General features: G+C 42.3%; 2 protein-coding genes across 2 annotated transcripts; both read left to right on the top strand.

The window, feature by feature from the left end:
- Positions 1-5: 5 nt before the first annotated feature.
- wee1 (WEE1 G2 checkpoint kinase) lies at positions 6-5,781 on the top strand (the record flags this gene model as incomplete). The annotated part of the gene is made up of 10 exons (XM_019894725.1): positions 6-83; positions 1,446-1,660; positions 2,257-2,323; positions 2,428-2,600; positions 3,440-3,708; positions 3,840-3,929; positions 4,231-4,316; positions 4,403-4,573; positions 5,131-5,276; positions 5,551-5,781. Coding segments are annotated over 10 exons (1,413 nt in total), but the record flags the coding sequence as incomplete, so codon positions are not given.
- A 1,326-nt stretch (positions 5,782-7,107) lies between these two features.
- swap70b (switching B cell complex subunit SWAP70b) lies at positions 7,108-19,554 on the top strand. The gene is made up of 12 exons (XM_019894874.1): positions 7,108-7,292; positions 8,710-8,850; positions 11,290-11,463; positions 12,231-12,464; positions 12,823-12,969; positions 13,059-13,167; positions 13,508-13,689; positions 15,649-15,756; positions 15,853-16,019; positions 18,177-18,375; positions 18,458-18,554; positions 19,375-19,554. Exons 1-12 carry the CDS (start codon positions 7,197-7,199, stop codon positions 19,491-19,493), a joined length of 1,773 nt encoding a protein of 590 aa, XP_019750433.1. The 5' UTR covers positions 7,108-7,196; the 3' UTR covers positions 19,494-19,554.
- The last annotated feature ends 1,021 nt before the right edge of the window (positions 19,555-20,575 follow it).

Here is a 20,575-nt window from a genome sequence, read left to right on the forward strand (position 1 = left end):
CGCCGATCCCGACGTGCCCTGACACACCTCCCCACAAAACCTTGAGAAAACTGCGACTTTTTGACACACCACACACGCCAAAGGTAAGAAGGAATCGCCCACCAGCGATTCATGTTTTTTATTGCCCCAAGGATGTAATCTGGCGATTTTGTTGAGGACTCTCGGCGAATTTTCAACGGCAACAGTTTTTGCTATGTCAGTTGGCAACCCAGTGACCCACTAACGACGGTGCTGTTGCATAACAGTCTCCTGTACTGGAGCACTGCTGTAATGACGAAATAACTGCCCTGTCATAAACAATGACTGTGCTTTTTTTTTCTTTTTGCATTTTCATCACAAACAACTGTTAATCTATGCTTTATTTTTATTTAAACCAATCTCAACATTTAGTTTGTGTTCAGGTTGAGACTATTTTTTTCACCAATGGATTACCCCCTTTTTTTTTGAAATCCACAGAAGTAGTGCTGTGCGATATGGATACAACTGTACATCCTGATTTTAACATTCCTCTTGATATATTATTTTCATTAAAATGACACGAAGCTGACAATGTTCTCCTTTCTCCATTTGTGAAACATTTTTGATTGAAAAAAACAAAGTGAATAAAAGAAAAAAATACAACAAATCAAATCCTGTGAGGGGGGGAAAAAAGCAATTCTTGTAGTACAACCAGTTTTTAAGGGAAGTGCATTATTGTTGTGCATACCAGTTTAATCACTAATCATTTTTATGAATTGTTTTCTTTCGATGCCTTTTTTGATTTGGAACTGTCTGGTTGCTCATAATTTAAATTTCTCAACAGTTTATATCCGATTTCTGTAGTCTTCCGCAAAAGCGGACTGATTTATCTTTGTGTTGAGTCAAAATAAAGCATTTGCTTTTACTTTGGAAAACCGTGATCAACTTTTTTTGCCCGTTGTATGACATCTTAAGGACCAAAGCATTAACTGAATCATCATTCAATTATTTCTGTCCATTTTCTGGATTGTCACTTTCAAATACTGTCCTTTTTTTTACAGTGTATGAATGGGTGGAATTGAAAGCATGCTTGTTTGTAATTTGAATCACCGATTAATTGGCAAAATAATCTACATGCTGCATTTGAGGGTAATGTAAACATACCACAGCCAAGCACTAGTGTTGTTGAAGTTAACATGAACAGTCATTCATCGTTCATACAATGTCATTGGAGCGTTCGAGATGTAGGTCATCGAAAGCGGCTCTTGTCACATAAAACATTTTAGCTCATTTTGTTATTATACTGCCCTCTGCTGCCGACTGAAATTGCCGTCAAAGTGCCCCCGGGCTCGCATTGCGATTGTCATGGCTCACCCGTTTTCTGGTTGGGGTCACAAGGTGTTGCAAAGAAGACTTTTGACTTGAGTTCCACTTTCAGCTGCTTTGTGCGGGGACATGGGGACTAAAAGACTGTTTTGTGTGTCCAGAGCCTTCTATCCCGTGTGAGGGCTTCCAGCGGGAAGGGTTCGCTCTTGAAGACTGGCGAACCTGGGGCGATTCTGTCCAAGTCTCACACAGACAGCGACAGTGGCAGGAGACGTCACGCGCCTCTGGTCAACTTCAACCCCTTCACCCCCGACTCCCTGCTCATCCAGTCGGCCACGCAGCAAAGGAACAACAGGAAGAGGCCACACTGCATCGCGTATGTAACAGGGTTCCGTCGTTCTCGCTTTTGCGCTCGCGCAGTTCGCCAAATACGAGGCAAAGCGTGTTGACTTTCGAGGTGCTTGTCACTCCCAATCGCAGTTTGGCACAAAAACAAAAGAAAATTGAACATTGTCTATTCAAGCCATATATTAAATGTAACGTTCCCACTCTTTGAATAAAGTTGAGTTGAGTAGCCCAACATTGCGCGACACTGAAGTCCAAATTCACGCCTACCTGTGAAAACCCTAAAAAAAAATCACTTAAAAGTCTGCAGTATATTGGATGCACGAAAAGATAATACACAAAATAGCGACGGTTTGCTGCAACTTATTTGCACGTAAAAAAGCGGGTGATTACACTGCAGGTTGCTCACCTCCAACCGATGGCTGGGAACCAAGACCTCGTGATTGCTCGTAAACTCTGTCGTGTGCTTGTGAACACCCCCGAGCTCCGCCTTGCCCACCATGCAATCCGCTGCTGCTCCCAACCGAGTGCCTTTTTTTTTTTTAACTTGTTTTAACAAATTCAAGCATTTCAGGATTTTGCTGTCAATACTCTATACATGCTGAGTAAATTGTGTTCTCCACACAGCTCGAGCGGTGAAGACATGGAGGCAAGTGACGTCGAGGATGAAAAGGAAATCTTGCCACCGTCCAAGGTAATTTATGATGGCGGTTATCTTTACGTCACGGTGTCCCTTTTTAATTGATGCCCTGCATCAGTCATCGATTGGGTTCATTAACACACGCTTCTCTTCCAAAGAGGGTCACCATGATGCAGAGCAACATGATGTCGCGCTACGCCTCTGAGTTCCTGGAGCTTGAGAGGATTGGCTGCGGCCAATTTGGCGCCGTGTACAAATGCGTGAAGCGATTGGACGGCTGTCTCTACGCCATCAAGCGCTCCAAGAAGCCCTTGGCTGGATCAGTGGACGAGTGAGTGTCGAGTTTTGAACCACGGGCCTCTGTAAATCACATCCGCGGGCTGAAATTATATGCTTGCACAATTGAAATATTTTTCAGTGTAGTTGTACGGGTCATATTAAGGTTGGAAAAAGTTTTGTTGTTGTTGTGTTTGCTTTTTTAAACACAAAAACCTGGCATTTGATTTGTCAATTAGATATTTTATATCCACTCTATATGCCTCACTCCTATTTAAAGGTATTTTCCCATCGCACTGAGTGCAGTGCGTCGTCGGCCTACCCGTTCATTTGTGTGGGCACGGAAGCGCAGCGACAACGCGGGAGCGTGTTGAAAAATGTTGAACTCGGTCACAGTAGAGCTATGATGACAGATGGGACATCTAAGAGAAGAAGTGGTGACACAATGGTTTTACAGGGACAACAGAGAGTTGTTTTTTTTTTTTTAGCGGCGGTGTCCAGGAAACCGCATTGAGAAAATGGAGTTGAAAATGATTAATGCGGTGGTGTCCCAAGCTATGGCAAAACATGCGGAATGACGTACCATGACCTTAATACATTGAGTATGCCAAGTTCATGAAAGTGGTGTTTTAACTACAAAAAAAAGTTAGCATAAAATCAAATCTAGCATCGTCAAGCATGTGTCACACCTTCTCCTCGTTCTCATTGTGATCAAAGCCTTGACTTTTCGTAATAAAGTCCAAACCCAGCAGCAAAGGCCACCAGGCTACTACCTGTCTAATTGCTTAGCAACCAATGCAGCATGGTCGACACACATGTGCCGGGCTACCGTCGTCCCGGTACAGTCTGGTCATTTCCCATGGCGTTAACGATGTCCCACCTCCGTCTGTCCAGGCAAAACGCTTTGCGCGAGGTGTACGCTCACGCTGTGCTCGGCCAGCACCGGCACGTGGTGCGCTACTACTCTGCGTGGGCGGAAGAAGGCCACATGCTGATCCAGAACGAGTACTGCAACGGCGGAACACTCTCGGACGTGATGGCCGACAATGCCCAGCGCCACGCCCGCCTGTCAGAGCTGGAGCTCAAGGACCTGCTCCTCCAGGTGGCCCGCGGACTCAAGTACATCCACTCCATGTCGCTGGTGCATATGGACATCAAGCCCAGTGAGTTGGCTGAAGGCTTTTATTGTGAAGCAAACAGGGGAAATTGTTTTATTTTGGCAGTTTTTGTATTGTGTGTGTGTGTGTTTTTTTTTTTTTCTCAATTTTTAATTTAATTTTTTTTTTTACACAAGGTAACATCTTCATATCCCGCAAGTCTGTCGGCAGCTGTGACGAGGGCGATGACGAGGATGGCCTCAATACTAATGTGGTCTACAAAATAGGTATGATTTATATGCAGGTTTTTTTTGGACAACTTTGTACTATCTAGACTCTAGAAATTGGCACGGTTATGTTTAAATTGGACATGTTATTTTTTTTTTAGGGGAGGGGGTCACAATCATACAACATAACTTAATCTCAAATAGTCCGAAAGACGTGACGTGGCTTTAGACAAGTGGTCTAGATCATTAAACTCCCCTTTTGGCATTGACACAAAACAATCTCAAAACACCAGTGTATATAAAAATAAATACCTATAATTTTCCTTTATATTATCCAATTAAATCTATTCTATCTTTGCAGGTGATCTTGGTCATGTGACGCAGGCCAGCAATCATCAAGTGGAGGAAGGTGACAGCAGATATTTGGCCAATGAAGTTCTTCAGGAGGTTTGTCATCAAAACTGAAAAAAAAAAAAACTTTGTCGCCATCTTTTTTCAGCAAAGTCTGATTGGTTTCGTCTGGTCTTCCACAGGACTGCAGCAACCTGGCCAAGGCCGACATCTTCGCCCTGGCCCTGACGGTGGTCAGCGCGGCGGGGGCCGAGCCTCTGCCCAGGAACGGCGACGCTTGGCACGAGATCCGACGGGGGAAACTGCCCGCTGTCCCCCAAGTGCTCTCGCCGGAGTTTCTCAGCCTCCTCACGGTGTGTGCGCGACCCCGTTATGAAGACGCCATACGTAGCGGCACATTGGCCAAATTTTGCAACCTGGTGCCGTCAGAGCGGTAGCTTCACATCTGGGGGGGTTATTCATGTTGATTGATTTATAAGGCCAACATCAGAGCCATACACGAGTACAATCTAATCAGTACATCTTAATCAGAAAGCACCTTTGAAACAGGTGCAGCTAAAGACATTTATAAGTGGGTACATTAAAACGATTTGTGGTAAGGCACGTCAGGTAAGCGAGCCAGGTTAAAATTTCAAGTTTTGTGTTTCTGAACAGTATGACAGTAAATCCCCTTTTCTAATGTCATTCCAAGATGTAATGGCATTATCAGTATTGGGAGTATTCAAATGTAAGTGGTTTTACTCGTTCTCGGTCCCAAAAAAAAAAAAAATATTAAAATGTAAGTGGTTTTACTTGTTCTCGGTCCCGGGAAAAAAAAAAGTGTTGCACGTTGATATCCTTGAAAGTGTTTGAATTGAAACCAAGTGCTGCCAGCCCCCTGGCGTTAACTCATCGCGATGATGTCTTCCAGCTGATGATCGACCCCGACCCCACCTGCCGCCCCTCCGCCACGGATCTCATCCGCCACCCGGTGTTGCTGACGGCCACAAAGAGTAGCGCCGACCAGCTGAGAGTGGAGAACAACGCCCTGAAGTGCAAGAATGCCCTGTTGGAAAGGTGAGTGGTTGCTTGACAAACTACAATAAACGACGTTGTTTGTTCACTGGGGGTCGTCGGTTTACGACGGGTTCTGTTTGTCGGGCTGAACCCGTTTTTATGTCCTGCAAATTTGGCATGAAAAGAAAACTTGGTGTAAAATGATGCAGTTAAAAAAAATACTACGTGGACCACCATACCAGTTCTTTGAGCACAATCGACTGTATAACTTTGAAATATTGTATGTGTATTGTTTGGAGCACAATGTTGATAATAAGTGTGTGTGTGTGTTTAGGGAGCTGCAGAAGGCTCAGCTGGCCAGAGGCTCCGCAGGGCAGAAGGGAAACAGCAGTAGCACCTCCAGGCTCATCGGGAAGATGATGAGCCGATCCGTCAGCCTTAATATCTTCTGAACTGTTTTTGTTGTACATAAGTTGAAAAAAAAAGAGAGTTAATATTTGTTCAATCAACACTTTGCCATGTTTGAACTTGTACAAAGTTATTTAATAAAATTGTTCTATCTACACTTTTTTTGTCACTGTTATCTCCGGTTCAAAAGTCATGAATTACTTATTAAATGCTACAGTTTTCATCGTGAATACTTTTTTGACCTGAGATGAGAACATGGATGACGTCTGGTACGTGTCAGAAAGCGTGCACACAAGTTGAATAAAGGCTGCTAGAGTTAAAAAAATTTACACTGCTGAGACAATCAAGTTGGCGAAGAAAAAAGCAGCTATGCAAAATCTTTACGCCTGTGAAGTGTTGTCAGCATGGGCGTGGCTGTCTTGTTAGCAACCTAATTAGAAAATAATTCTACCTTGCCATTGTCAGAGTTGTAGGTCAAATTAAAGATGTGCATGCATCACCAATGTATTAAATACATTAATAATGCATCTGTCATGATAATTATGCTAATTTGAAGAAGAAAATGCGATGCTGTAGGTGTGCAATGCACTTACTTTAAAAGTGTCATGGTTTATTTTGGGTTTACAAAACTGCAATATGCACAAAAATATATTTTGTAATCAACACCAATTGGAATCACTTAACAAAATGCCTTAAAATCCCATAGGATATTGATTAGTGTGTTCCCTCATACTTTTGGGGGTGATGTGTCCCCCCCCCTTCTCTAAGAGGTGAATTTCTGCCAAGTGAAGGATGACTTACGTACATTAAAGTTTTTCTTTTTATCTTAAAATGGCTTACCTTACCTGAATCTTGTATTGCATTGTAGCCAAAAGTACAATGCTCATGGATTAATGCGCCATGTAAATTATTGTTGTGCATACCAAGAGTTAGTTGCCATGACTACTGTTGCTTCTTCTTCATCTTCTTTTAAAGAAGATGAAAAAGAAGCTAGTTCCACCAGAAGTCTAGAAGTAGACTATAATAGACATGGCAACTAACTTGGAGCTGTTTACTTTCCTTGTATTGCCTGAACTGGGCTCTGATTTTTGAGGGACTCTGAATAACCAAATGGCAAATTTGAACAATGTTCTGAATTTCTGAACTGTCTTAGTGAAGCAGGATTTTGTAAAACGGATTCCTCTCCCAAATAAATAAATAAATACATACATAAATAAATTAATTTTTTAAAAAATCCAAATTTCTTGACTGGGAAGACGTAGAAGTTAGAAAAATAACAAGAAAACAAACAAAAAAAAATAGCCAGGTAAAACTGCAAGAGATAGTTATGGCCACAAATGAAAACCCGCGATAAGTGAACCGCAAAGTAGGAAGGAATAGTGTACTCAAGAAAGTGTGATTAACGCAAATCCAAACCTGTCACATGACCTGGCCTGGTCTAGAGAGCGAGAGAGAGAGAGAGAGAGAGAGAGAGAGAGAGAGAGAGAGACTGTTGCAGTGTGTTTTCGAGGCAGAAGGAAGCAGAGCAGAAAAGGAGAGCGTGTCGAAGCAGTTTAGAAGCCGACCACGGTGATGTCTCTGCGGGACGAGTTGTTGAAATCCATTTGGCACGCCTTCACGGCCCTGGACGTGGACAAGAGCGGAAAAGTGTCCAAATCTCAGCTCAAGGTAAAACATAAAGAAAGAAGTACGACGAAACTTCTTCAACAGACAAAAACGAAGCTCGTGGATGTCACGCACCTGCGTGTCATCTTCTTTTACGCACATACAAGGAGATTTTTTTTTTTTTAGATTGTAGTTTGGAGTTTGAACGTCAAACGCGAACGTTTGTTGCTCAGTAAACTAGCAAATGGTCGACAGACAGCAGTTCCAAAAGTTTCTCTGATGCCCTCACGACGATTTATAACTGCTTTTAAAAAGCAGTTTTATTTCCAAATATTCATTCAAAACTAACCAGTGAGCTAAAAGAAAGCCATGAAATATTTTACGCCACATGAGCTTGTTGTTGTAATGACACTTTTTTGTTGTCTTGTTATGAACTGAGGGCATTGAAGCCACAGGGATGCCAGTGTCAGCGGCAAAGCAAAGATGGCGAGCCCACTACCCCAAAAACAACACCCCCCCCAAAAAAAAAAATCCCAAACATCGTTGTTTTTGTCCATTTATTAAATGTTTTAAATTCGAAAATATTTCACTTTTGTTTCATTCAAGTGAGTGCAAGTTTAAACTGTGTTGCGACAATGAAAAACTTTATTGACTGAAGGACTAATTTAATCAGTAAAGTCGTTTTCAAATACAAAAAAAGTAAAAAAAAAAAAAATCAATGTATAATCTTGATAGTGGTTGTCTTAAACTGATTTACTTTACATTACAATACAAATAAAAAAAGAAAAAAGGTATACTTATGAATTAGAAAAATAATGACTTCTAAGATATATATATATATATAAAACACTGAATATAAAAGTACTTTTGTCTTAAATGTGATGTGAAATATAATACATGGAAATATACATATGTGAATTATGTTTTTATTATGAAAACAAGACATATTGTCTACCTAAATAGAAAATAACAAGATGTCTCTGAGAAAAAAATATTTTTTAAAAAGAAAATGTAAAAAAGGTCAATGAAAAATATGTATATTATCTTTTTTCATTAAAAAATAAAAAATAAACACATGTCCTTTTTTTTGTTTTATTAAAACCAAAACAAAAAATCAAAATGCCGTATCATCATCAATTAGAAAATGACACATACAATTTTACTGTACAAAAATAACACAAAAAAGATATATTTTTATGGAATGGAAAATGTGTAATGTTTTTATGTAATGGAGAATAAATAATAGATAGGAACAAAACATATTTTAAATTTAACATTAAAAAGGACATATTTCCTCATTAAATAGGAAATAAATACACCGTATGTGACAGTTACCTTTTTATTTAAGTGAAAATCCCACAGTGGATGTGACACTTCATTTTGAAATCATTTGTACATCGTTTCATTCAACACAGTCAATAAACACAATCATGGTGTATACAAGCTTGTATTCCATGTTGTTTCTTGCGCGTTTTTGTAGGTGTTGTCACACAACTTGTGTACAGTGATGAGGATCCCACATGACCCCGTGGCTCTGGAGGAACATTTCAAAGACGACGACGAGGGTCCTGTTTCCAACCAGGGATACATGCCTTACCTCAACAAGTTCATCCTGGACAAGGTTAGCACATCTATGCACCTTCTCTGGCTATAAAAAGTATACACACCCCTGTGAAAAGGGCATTTTTTTTGTCATGTAAAAAAAAAAAAAAAGATAAATCATTTCCAAACAATAATGTGAACTATAACTTGTAGCACTCGATTGAAAAAAAAAATCTTGAGTGGGGAAGTAAAACTAAACAACTGAGATAATGTGGTTGCATATACGTCCATGACCTTTCATGGCTGGAGAGATTTAACCAGTCTCGTTCAGACGCATGGTAAATGACCCAGCACACAGTGGCCGGCAACCATTTAAAGAAACTGATTAACCCCAGACAAAGTTCAAATGTTCTAATATACCGGTAGTCTGATTTTTTTTTTTTCTTTTCTGATGTTTTTGTAGTCACATTTTAGAGCATAGGTCATGGTCCGCAGCCAGCTTCCAAAGCAACAGAAATGTGATTATTCAAAAGTATCTGTCAAGAAAAGGGTACAAAAGATTTTTCAAGGCAGTAAGATTTTCCAAGGCTGGAAATATACCAAGAAAGGCAGTCAAGTGGAGAAATGATGGCACAACACGGACATAACCAAAAACCAGTTCCTTCCAAAATTTATAGTAAGACAGGAAGGAAACATGGAAGTCTCTCTTCTTTATACCACAAAAATCTGGTATTTGAACAGGGTCGTGTAGACTTAAATCAACTGTGTCTGTCTAGTCTAGTCGAGTCTTGTCTGTCTGTCAAAATGAGTCTGACAGGCTGCTATCAAAAAGTGCATTCATTGCACTGCTTATCCTTTCCTCGTTGAGTTTATCACAGGACCTTGCTCTTGTCCTTCATGGCATTTAAATATTACAATGTTGTCTTTATCCCAACACGCACACACAATAATCCTGTGGATTTGAGTGACTTTTGCTTTTTTTTCCCTCACTGCGAGTGACTTTTGGTGCTATCAGGAAATGCAAAAGTAGTGATGTAAGTTCAGGATGTGTCATCATCGATACGTGCAGATAAAGTCATGGCATCATTCTAGTGAGGAAACGCCACCCTGCTACACAAGGAGTCAGTCACTTTTAGTTCGTGTGCGTGCGTGCGTGCGTGCGTGCGTGCGTGTGTGTGTGTGTGTGTCTGTCAGTGTCAGGGTGAACCAACCTGCTGTCTGGTCACATGACTCAACAAGGCATCCCATTGTGGATATGAATGGATTCCGGAAGTCTTGAAAAAATGTTGGGTCCGCTTTGTCCCCCACATTTTATGTCTGTGCCATTTTTACAGATCATTGGGAAAAGTTGAAAAATGCTCTTTTTTTTTTCCAGGCAAGGTGAAAGATCCTACCATCACAACATTGCCACCCCCTCCCCACAGAAGCGCAAACTTTTCGAGCACAGCTTTTGACATAAAGCTTCCAATGGAGCATCTGTACTTTGAAGGAGCTATTTTTATTTGTTTTTATTTTTTAAAGGACAAAAAGGAAGGGATTGTTTTGCTGTCTTGCTAATCTTTGAGGGAGTCGCCATTCTTAGCCTTTTTGGGAGGCGTACCACAAGTTTCCACACAAGCGCAAAGCGCCAACAGAACACAATAGCGCTTGCATCACATCCTGTCCGAGTGTGTGTGTGTGTGTGTGTGTGTGTGTGTGTGTGTGTGTGTATACTCCTGTAGTCTTAGATTACACATGATGACAAGGAAAGTCATAATGATTTCTAAAAGCCGGTTGACTTCCGGCCCACTCATTTTGTGTCGACATGTGCTCTTTAAGCCAGCGTGAGTGCACACCGAGCCTGCCAGCCGTCTCCATGCTGACGCTTGCGTCCCCCCCTCCACGTTCCTCACATTTTCTCTGGAAGTTCAGCATGGTTTATTTTTGCTGTTGACACAGCCACTTCTCTTTTGTGGCACGATAGAAGGATAGACACTATCATGGAAAACCTCCAGCCAGTGCCTCATTGTTTGCCCACTTCCTGAATTTTGCCATTCAGATTCATGCTTTACTATATTCTTTGAGAAATTAGGTGGGGGGGGGGTATAAATTCATATTCTCCCACAAATATTTTAGCATCTTAACTTGCTTCCAAAACAATGAGTCATTTTTTTGACACATTGGATGGAGATGTTTTTAGTATTTGTTGTATTTTCATCCAAACATCACAAAAATCGCCATCAAGAAATACATATGCCTATTTTTTTCTTAGTTTCAGATACAATTTTTTTTTTTTAAATCACAACAAGGATATTTATGTTGGACAGTAAAAAAAAAAACTCACTGTTCAACAAAAAAATGCATTTTCTTTTTGTGTTATTAATTTTAATGATTAAAAACAATCCATAGTTTTTTTTTCTTTGTGTTGGGTATACATTTTGAAAAAAAAAATGTTATTATGGGATGCCATGATTTGTGGCAACATGACGCTGAAGTTTGTCCCGTATATTAAGAACTTTTCTTCAATTGTGTGTGACAGGTGACGAACAACTTTGACCGGCAGGACTTTGACAGGATGTGCTGGACTTTGTGCTCCAGAAAAAACCTGGACCAGAATCAGCTGCTCATCTCCAACGAAGACGCCTTCAAAATCTGGTGCATCTTCAACTTCCTGTCCGAGGACAGCTACCCGCCGGTCATCGTCACGGAGGAGGTGAGCAGCGTCCGGCGTTTCGGTGTCGCTCTCGTGAATGGAATCCCGCGCGCTCGATTTGGCGCTTGACGGGTCGCCGAGAGTCGTTCGAGAAGAGGAAGTTGGGAACTTCCTCTTCTGTTACAAATGCTGTAAAATTTCAAGCTTTGACAAACACCGATGAGCGCAGGAAGTTTGGCAAAGTACACATGTTGGTCTTTTGCCTTTTGCTAATGCTGAGAAACACACATTCAAACTATTGTTTTAAAAGATAAGGGGAGTGCGTCAGAATACTACGAACGCTGAAAGGCATTAAAATGAAGTTATCAGTGAAAAAAAGTGACTGCTGCGAGACGAGCATTCAAACTAATATGACCGTGCATCAAAAAATGTGAATGCGAAGAAAAGTAGTTTTAGTGAAGGAAAATCATGGATTAAAAAAAAAACACCCGATTGTTTATTTTTATTTTTATTTTTTTTTAGGATGATGCCGATTCAGATATTTGGCAGAATAAAATTACACTTACAGATTGACCTGTGTATTTAAACGTTATGAATGCTGAGAGTCAACCATTCAAAAATTGCAACATAAAACTTTTCAGAAATGCTGAGACCTTTATACCAACTTCCTCCATGATCAAAAGTAGCCCATGCATGCTGCGAGATGAGCCTTTGATGCAACTGTGAAACTTACCCCCCCAATAACATCACCAGTGCTATACCGTGTGGCCTCTCTTACATCATCTCCCAGCATTCGCACCCAAAGTTTTGAACCTCCTCGTTTCCAGATGGAGTACTTCCTCCGCAAGCTGACGGAGGCGATGGGGGGCAGCTGGGTGGAAGAGCGCTTCGAGGACTACAAGCTGCAGATGCTCTCGCAGCAGCAGCAGCAGAGCATCAGCGTGTGGCAGGTCATCGCTCTGGTGGGCTCCGGACACTTCAGCAAGGGCATGGACAGACAGACCCTCTCCATGGGCATCCACGAGCTCCACCAGGAGCTCATCATGGACGTGCTCAAGCAGGTCCGTCCCCATCTGCCCATTCTGAACTTACAGCAGAATTGGACAGTTTTGCAACTTTGAATCGTTTTATCAAAGTGTGGCTCTTTACTGAGCCTGACATGTCCTTTTTTTTTTTTGTTGTTGTTGCATGTTTTGAAGTACCGTATACTCGACGGTGCCTCTTTATTCCATTTTTTTGCCGACTTAAAGTGATGCGCAGGTGTCATTTAAGTAACGGGGCACCCTTGCAGAGAACAGTCGAAGGTTTTGAATTTTGCTGCATGCTTTGAATGGGAGAGAGTCGCACCAGCTGGTGGACCAATCGTCCAGATTGAAACGTTAGTGGAAATTAGTTTATGTGAAGATGTATTTTGTGCAGGGCTACATGTTGAAGAAAGGCCACAAGAGGAAGAACTGGACGGAGCGCTGGTTCACCCTCAAGCCCAACTCCATCTCCTACTATGTGAGCGAAGATCAGGCTGAGAAGAAGGGGGACATCTTGTTGGACGAAGACTGCAGCGTGGAGGCAAGGATAAGCTCCCCTTGAAACGAGCATGATGGGAAAGGAAAATTAGGGTGGTGAACTCAACTGAAGTGTACCTTTTTTTTTTAAAGGCTCTGCCAGACAAAGAGGGCAAAAAGTGTCTGTTCTTCATCAGATCCTCACACAAGAGTTTTGAAATCAGCGCCTCAGATAAGAAGAAGAAGCAGGAGTGGATTCAGGGTGAGTGTTTGACCTCGTCGGAACAGCCTCATTCCAAATTAGGAATATAATTGCATTCCCTTTCCCTTGAAATTCTACACACACCACCGTCATGTCAACTTGGGGGGGGACATTTTTTTTTAGCATTTCGGGATGTTGTATGGAAAATTCTTGAGGGAGAAAGAGATTTTTTGGAATCCGTTTTGGAATGAGTCTGTCACAACTAAATGTGTGACATGACAAAAACTTGCGAGATGAAACTAAAATGTGCTCGAACCTTTACAGGTGAACTTGTTTGACCTCTAAAAGCCAGATAGCCCCAAATCGTTGTGAATAGTGTGCACCTGTGTTTTGGCTTTAGCCATCCAGACGTGCGTGAGCCTGCTGCGAGCGGGCCGCCAGGCGCCGCACCGCGAGTCGCGCCACAAACGTCGCGAGCTGCGCCTCAAGCAGCAGGCCGACCAGGAGGAGCTGCGGACCAGGATGAAGGAGCTGCAGACGGCCAACGAGGCCAAGCAGCATGAGCTGGAAGACATGAGGAAGGTGAGGATCACCAAGTGTAGTCGTACATGGGGTCAGTGAGTGGAGTAAATGCTCAAAAAGCGTTCCATAGATGGGCAACCTTCCTTGTCGATGAAAACTTGCCGAGGTGCGAAGCAGCCACTTTGTTATTCTAAACAGCGCCATTGTTCTACAATGCTGCAGTTAGTTGCCCTCTCGGGCCAGTTTGACGCCACCCCATGAATACAAATAGCATCCACGAATCCCTCTCACCCTCCTTCCACCCCCGCCCACCCCAGCTCATGAATAATGTGCCGCTTCTTGTCATGCAGGAATGCAGAATGAACAGGGTCGGTCACCATTGAACACGTTTTTCCAGTTTGTATCCCCAAAGCGGACCGTCGGGCAGACTGCCGACGTGGTTCATGGTGCTCAAGCACCTGCTCTGTGATTGGCACTCATGTTAGCGTTAGCGATAGCAACTTTGAAGTCATCTTGACGTGAGCTTAATTGAATCATCCACCAACAGTAATGTCGAAAGTACATACTTTGTTACTTTACTGTACTTTAGTAGACTTTTTTTTCTGTATTTAGTGCTCCTTACGTTGTCAAAATAGGGTCGTTAAAAAAAAAAGGTGTAAAATGGTACCTTGGTAGAGATCTGGATTAATTGAGATGATGGGGTCTTATCAAGCAGAAGATGTCGGGACAGAAAGAACATTCTGTTGTGCCAGCCTCAGAAACACCAAATATATTTTTAAGTTCTTGTCACTGAGCAATGTATTTTTGTTTTGTTTTTTGTTACTTAGTTCACAACCTGAGCAAAGCTAAAGAAACACGTTTTGAGAGCACAAACGTTCACTCACCGCTGTTGTAACTGGACTTGTAACATGTTTTGTTTTTCCTTCTCGGAATGAGCCCTATCGAATTAAAAGGGGAAGTCCATCCAACCAGCCATTATCCGATCCCGCTTATCCTCACAAGGGTGGCGGGGCGTGCTGGAGCCGATCACACCTGTCTTCGGGCAGCCGGCGGGGGACACCCTGAACCGGTTGCCAGTCAACCGCCGGGCACACATAGACAAACAACCATTCGCAATCACACCTAGGGACAATTTCGAGTGTTTCATTAACCTGCCATGCAGGTTTTTGGAATGTGGGAGGAAACCGGAGCACCCGGAGAAAACCCATGGGGGGAACATGCAAACACCACACAGGAAGGCCCAATCGAATCCCGCATCTCTCCGCACTGTGAGGCGGAAGTGTTAACCAGTCTACCACCATGCTGCTTAAAGCGAACGTCAACTCCCAACATTTCTTAACAATCGAAATGTCAAACCATATTAATACCCGAACCCCGAAACCGATTCTATTTCTATTATTTCCAATGTGGGGAAACCGGAACAGATTGGGATTCACCGTTGTTCAAGTGGGTGCACAGCGCGTGCGAGTGTGCGTCCGACATTCTGGTGTGCTCACTGGCTGACACACTTTGTCTTGGTGCTGAATGCACAAGCATTTGCCATTGAGGTGCCACTCTTTTGTCCGGCATAGTTTGTGACTGCATGAATGAACGATGAGACCATGCGCACGCTACGTAACACAATGTCAGACGCTGCACAGAAGTAAATGGAGTGCTTTATTAGTTTTGTTTGTTGCCATTGATCATTGTATTCTCTCTCTCTCTCTCTCTCTCACACACACTCTTGAAAAGTATGTATTGATGTTTTTTTTTTTTTTTTGGTGTCATTTATCTCACTAGATGATTGTAAATAATATATCACATAACTCCGGGTATAATCTGTTGGCCAGATGATTTTGATGTTTTTGGAATGTTTTTTCTAAAGCTCGGAAAAGAAGACAAGAGACTGTTTTGGACAAAAAGGTTTTTGTTGTACTTTGGCGCTGGCGGCAGGTCAATTTGTTCGTTTGGTGTCTTGTAAGCGTGTATGCGTGACACGATCATAAAAATGTCATTCATTCATTCTGTGGTCATGGTCAGGCTCTGGAGGAAGCGGCAGCCAACGCGGCGGAGGAAGAGCGGCGGCGACTTCAGACTCAGGCCGACCTCCAGGACCGCTACCGGGTGGACCTGGAGAGAGAGAAGATGGTGTGTGTGTGTGTGTGCGTCGACCCTCATCCGGCTTCACGTTCAGTGGACACAACATTAGGTACACCCTTGCGTGTGTGCTCTACACGTGTTCAGGTGAGGCAACAGATGGAGGAGCAGGTGGCCCAGAAATCCACGGAACTGGAGCAGTACCTGCAGAGGGTCCGAGAAATGGAGGACATGTACCGGCGGCTGGAGGACGCCTTGGAGGACGAGCGGCGCGCCCGCCAGGATGAGGAGACCGTCCGCAAGCTGCAGGCCAGGTCAGTGGATTCAAAATATGACAAAATGTTTGTCGGTCCAGTGGTGTCGCAAAGGATTCATCGATTAAGCGACAACTCGTGTACATGTCAAGAGCAAATTTTAATCAGTGATGGCTGCTGATTTAAAAAATGTATTCTTTTTTTTTTTTGGGATCACGTTTTTGAGATTTTCATCTTTTGGTTTTAAGTTTGACCTGTAAAAGTTGCCCAGCATGGATTTTACCACGCGTCGTGTAATTTATAGCAATGAGGTTTCAGACAAATTCCACCTGCTACTGAACCGTCCTCAAATTGCATTTTATCAGAATCATCACCGTCGAGACCTGCAAGTTTCTCTTGTTATATATAACTCTTATTATTATTAATAATAATTATAATAATAATAATATGAAACCCTGATGTGCTAGAGGAAACGAGCGCAAATTGACGGCTTATTTCTACTTAAGACTTTTTTGTAGATCTCATAGTGCAGATGTCTATCAAATTACATGTACCAGTTTCTAACTAAAACCGCTTCAGGGGATGAATTATGAAAAAAAAAATCCACAAAAAAATTCAGTCAAATGAAGGGTAAATACAAATTTTTATCTCCTGGGAAGAATGGTGGCCTCATTAAATGGTCTCACAAGCAGTCACATATTCAAGTTCCTCTTTGACCTTCCTTCCTCTCTGCTGACGTTAACTTTCCCGACCAGGGAGCGACTGAGTCGGCACCGTTTGACAAAACAACAGACGCTGAGTGTTCAAAGTGGACCACACGGAGAGTGCAGTGGGTTGCAAAATGGCTTCTGTGAAACTGCCCCCCACTCGTTTGCAAGATGAAACTTGGGGTCCACAAAATAGTTTGCAATTAGTAATTATCTTGAGAGGATAAAGAATATATGCCATTCAGTATTGTTACATTTTCTGTTGTGCGTTCGTGGTCAAATATCCATTGCTTATATAACACTACAGTGTTGCTGCTGGTTTCATTAGCCTGTCTATGGCGTACTGATGAATCCCCATCGTGATGTGATGCGACAGCACCACCTGTTGGCTGCGCTTGCTACTTTCCAAAGGTTACAGTGGGAACTTGAACAAAGTTGTTTGAGTAACTTTGTAATATTTCAACTGTATTACTCGTCGAAAAAGTTCACCACCGTTAATACAACAGTCAAATGTACAAAAACAACTCTGCTTTAACGTCAATGATGAATGACACGTTTAGTGACAAAATGATTGATGTGTTGTCGTTACGCCTCATTTTATATTTTGCCATTAAAATGCTTTTTTTTTTTTTTTTTTTTTAAACAAGACGATGGTCCAGCTCATTAGAATATGATGTTGAAAAAATGAAAATTATTGAGTAAAATATAAGAGTTTACTCTAATAATAAAATCTCACCTCAGGTGTAAACAGGTGACCAAAGATCTTCATTCGGCATGATTTCATTCAGAATGCCCAAAATGTCTCCATGTAAACCTGACTGCCCACCATCGTATCTTCCTCACTCCCTGTCCTTCTTCTTCCCACTGGCATACACATGCTCCCTACAGCCCCCTCTCAGGTGTGGGTGGCGATACACACCCAAAAGCAAAGTAGTCACACAATCCACACCAACCCCCCCCTCCCCCAAACAAAAAACAAAAAAACAGACTGTCAGTTACACTAACTTTTATTTTGAAGTTGGCCCTCAGAAGCAATTTTTGTGGCGCCTGACCTGATTTGAACTGTAGCGCAATATTCAATTTCCAGTACACATGCACACCGGCGCACCACTTATATACGGGGCTCCAGACGGCCCTTAAATGTTGACAGTCTGGAATCTATAAAATTTGAGACGGTGCAACTAAATTTCTCACCTACTCGCACCACTAAACCAATAATTTCTCTGACCAATTTGCAAATTTTTTTTTGTTGTAGAATATTTTTTTTTTGCTGACAACCTTCTGCTCCACTCTTATGCCCATTTATCAGTAACGTGAAGTAAAAACTATTGGCGATCTGAATATTTTTGTAATTTATGCATGTGTCCTGATAATTTGTACTCAATTTTGGGTTAGGCGACACTGTGTTCTTCGTAAGAAATAGTCTGCGCACACACATATAAAAATAAGTGTGTACTGTTTATGTATAGCGGTTACCATTCGCCGCTAACGGTGGCATCGGTTGGCGCAGGTTGCTGGAGGAGGAATCAGCCAAGCGGGCCGAGCTGGAGGAGATCCACCTGAGGCAGCAGCAAGCAATCTCGGAAACGGAGGCCGAGAAACAGGAACTGCAAAAGGAGCGGCTGGCAAAGGACAATGCCCTGAGGGATGCCATGATGCAGCTGCAGCAGCTGGAGCAGGACAGGCAGGGGGCGCTGGAGCAGTACCAGGTCGGATCATGCAAACCCCAGTCACAAAATGATGAAGAGTAGATGATTCTGATCATGATGTTATTTTTTTGGCGTGAGTCAGACGGTGATGAAGAAGCTGGAGGACGCCACCAATAACACAAAGACGTGGAAGCACAAAGTGGCCGAACACGAGGGCTTCTTGCGCCTCATTCAGCCAGGTAACCTGGAAAATGTCTTTTCTCTGCAAATGTCACAAGATTTCCTCTTTTTTTAAATCTAATATTGGGTGTTTTTTTATTGACCAGTTTGGCAGTACTGTCCTATTTTCGTACAGTAAAAATGATATAAACTTTGTTGTAGTTTGTCTCATCATCCCTTTTTTTCCGTTCAATATTTTTATCATTTTTGTTTTTTTCCTTTAATATATATCTCTATTTTTATTTTCTCATATAGTTGTAGTAATAATCGCTCTTATTGTCCACTTTTCATCATTGTATTCTTGTAATATTTATGCATTACTCTTCTAATATTTCTCAGAATTGCATATTTGTAATCTACTGTTTTATTCGGATCATATTTTTGTATTTTTCGTCTTTTTGCATTTTTCATTCCAAGATTTTTTTGGGGTGTAGTTTCATCCACTATGTTTTAATATTTCAATATTTTTCATGGAATCTTTAAGTATTTTTTATCCCAAATTTGTGTTCACTACTGGTCCAGTTTTCCTTAAAAGTCACATTTGTGTATTTTTGGTCAACGGGCTGTCACTTGTATGGCACTTTTCTAACTTCTGCACTCCAAGTGCCTTCCACTGTTCTGCCATTTACTGTACCGACTGATGACGCAGCATTAGGCGCAACTGGGAGTTCAGTATCTTGCCGAAGGACACTTCCACAGGGTCACGATGGGGATCGAACTCCCAACGATCACTCTCCGACTGAACCATGCCGCCCAGAACATGAATATTCTTGTAGCTCTGGATGTGTCACTATGTATGCAATCAGAGCTGATGAACCTTCTTCCTTTCCGACCTGTCAGGCTCCAAGGCTCATCAGATGATCACAAACTGGGGCCCGGCCGCCTTCTCGGATGCCGAGTTGAGCCTGAGGGAGAAGAAATGGCAGGAAATGAAGAACCAGGTGACACCGGCGCAGTAGCCGACAACTGCGACATCAATGCTACGTTAGCAATGCTAACGGCTAAATTGCGGCGGGAAAGGAAATACTGTCATTAATCTGATGTTTTGTACACGCTGTTCTTACCACCTACCTAAATGTTAGGCAACCAAAATATTAACTTATGTCAACTTCATTAATTGCGGCCGTACCTAATCAAGTGTCCAGTGAGCCTACTTTTTGTCACTCCTAATTGAGATTAATATGGAAAAATGGAGGCGGACTGGTTAGCACGTCCACCTCACAGCGCAGAGGTCGCGGGTCCCCTGCCTTCCAGTGTGAAGTTTGCATGTTCTCCCCGTGCCTGCGTGGGTTTTCTCCGGGTACTCCGGTTTCCTCCCACATTCCAAAAACATGCACGGTAGGTTAATGGAACACTCGAAATTGTCCGAAGGTGTTGATGTGAGCGTGAATGGTTATTCGTCACTGTGTGCCCTGCGATTGGCTGCAACCTGCCGACTGACTGAGGATAGCTGGCATCGGCTCCAGCACGCCCGCGACTCTCGACAGGATAAGCGGATTAGATCATGGATGGATGGATGGAACCGTGGATGTAAATATGTTATATTTAACTCGGAGTACATTCAGCGCACATGCTAATAATAACGAGTGAACCTTTTAAGACCGCTGTATTTAGCGTAACTTGAGCGTGTTGCCATTTTAAAAATGTGAACAAATATTAAAATGTGGAATTAAAAAAAAAATTGTTGAAACTGAGTGAACCGTCTTGAATTTGAGCACATGATGATTTTTGGTTCTGCTTTTCGTATCAGTTTGAGGCTGCCTATCAGTTTCAGTAAGCGACGACACACTGGCTGCATCAAAGCATATTCCATCGTCAAACAGTTTCGTATTCTTCACGTTAATGTCCAGAAGCCAAAACGGAACTGCCTCCTGAATATGTTCATGTACACTCACTTTGAGCACTTAAATCCATTGTAGGTGTTTTTTAAACATACAGTATTTAAATTATTCTGTTCTGGGCAACAATGCTTTACCTTATTTTGTGTGTGTGTGTGTGTGTGTGTGTGTGTGTGTGTGTGTGTGTGTGTGTGTGTGTGTGT

The sequence above is a fragment of the Hippocampus comes genome, unplaced genomic scaffold, assembly GCF_001891065.2.
Source record: "Hippocampus comes isolate QL1 unplaced genomic scaffold, H_comes_QL1_v1.1 scaffold319, whole genome shotgun sequence".
In the NCBI taxonomy this organism is placed as follows: Eukaryota; Metazoa; Chordata; class Actinopteri; order Syngnathiformes; family Syngnathidae; genus Hippocampus; species Hippocampus comes.

Bases quoted from the DNA above. Each gene is read 5' to 3' on its own strand.
- swap70b (XM_019894874.1), top strand. From the start codon at position 7,197: ATGTCTCTGCGGGACGAGTTGTTGAAATCCATTTGGCACGCCTTCACG. The intron at 11,464-12,230 runs GTGAGCAGCGTC...CCTCGTTTCCAG, and splicing joins CGGTCATCGTCACGGAGGAG to ATGGAGTACTTCCTCCGCAA. The intron at 18,555-19,374 runs GTAACCTGGAAA...CCGACCTGTCAG, and splicing joins CTTGCGCCTCATTCAGCCAG to GCTCCAAGGCTCATCAGATG.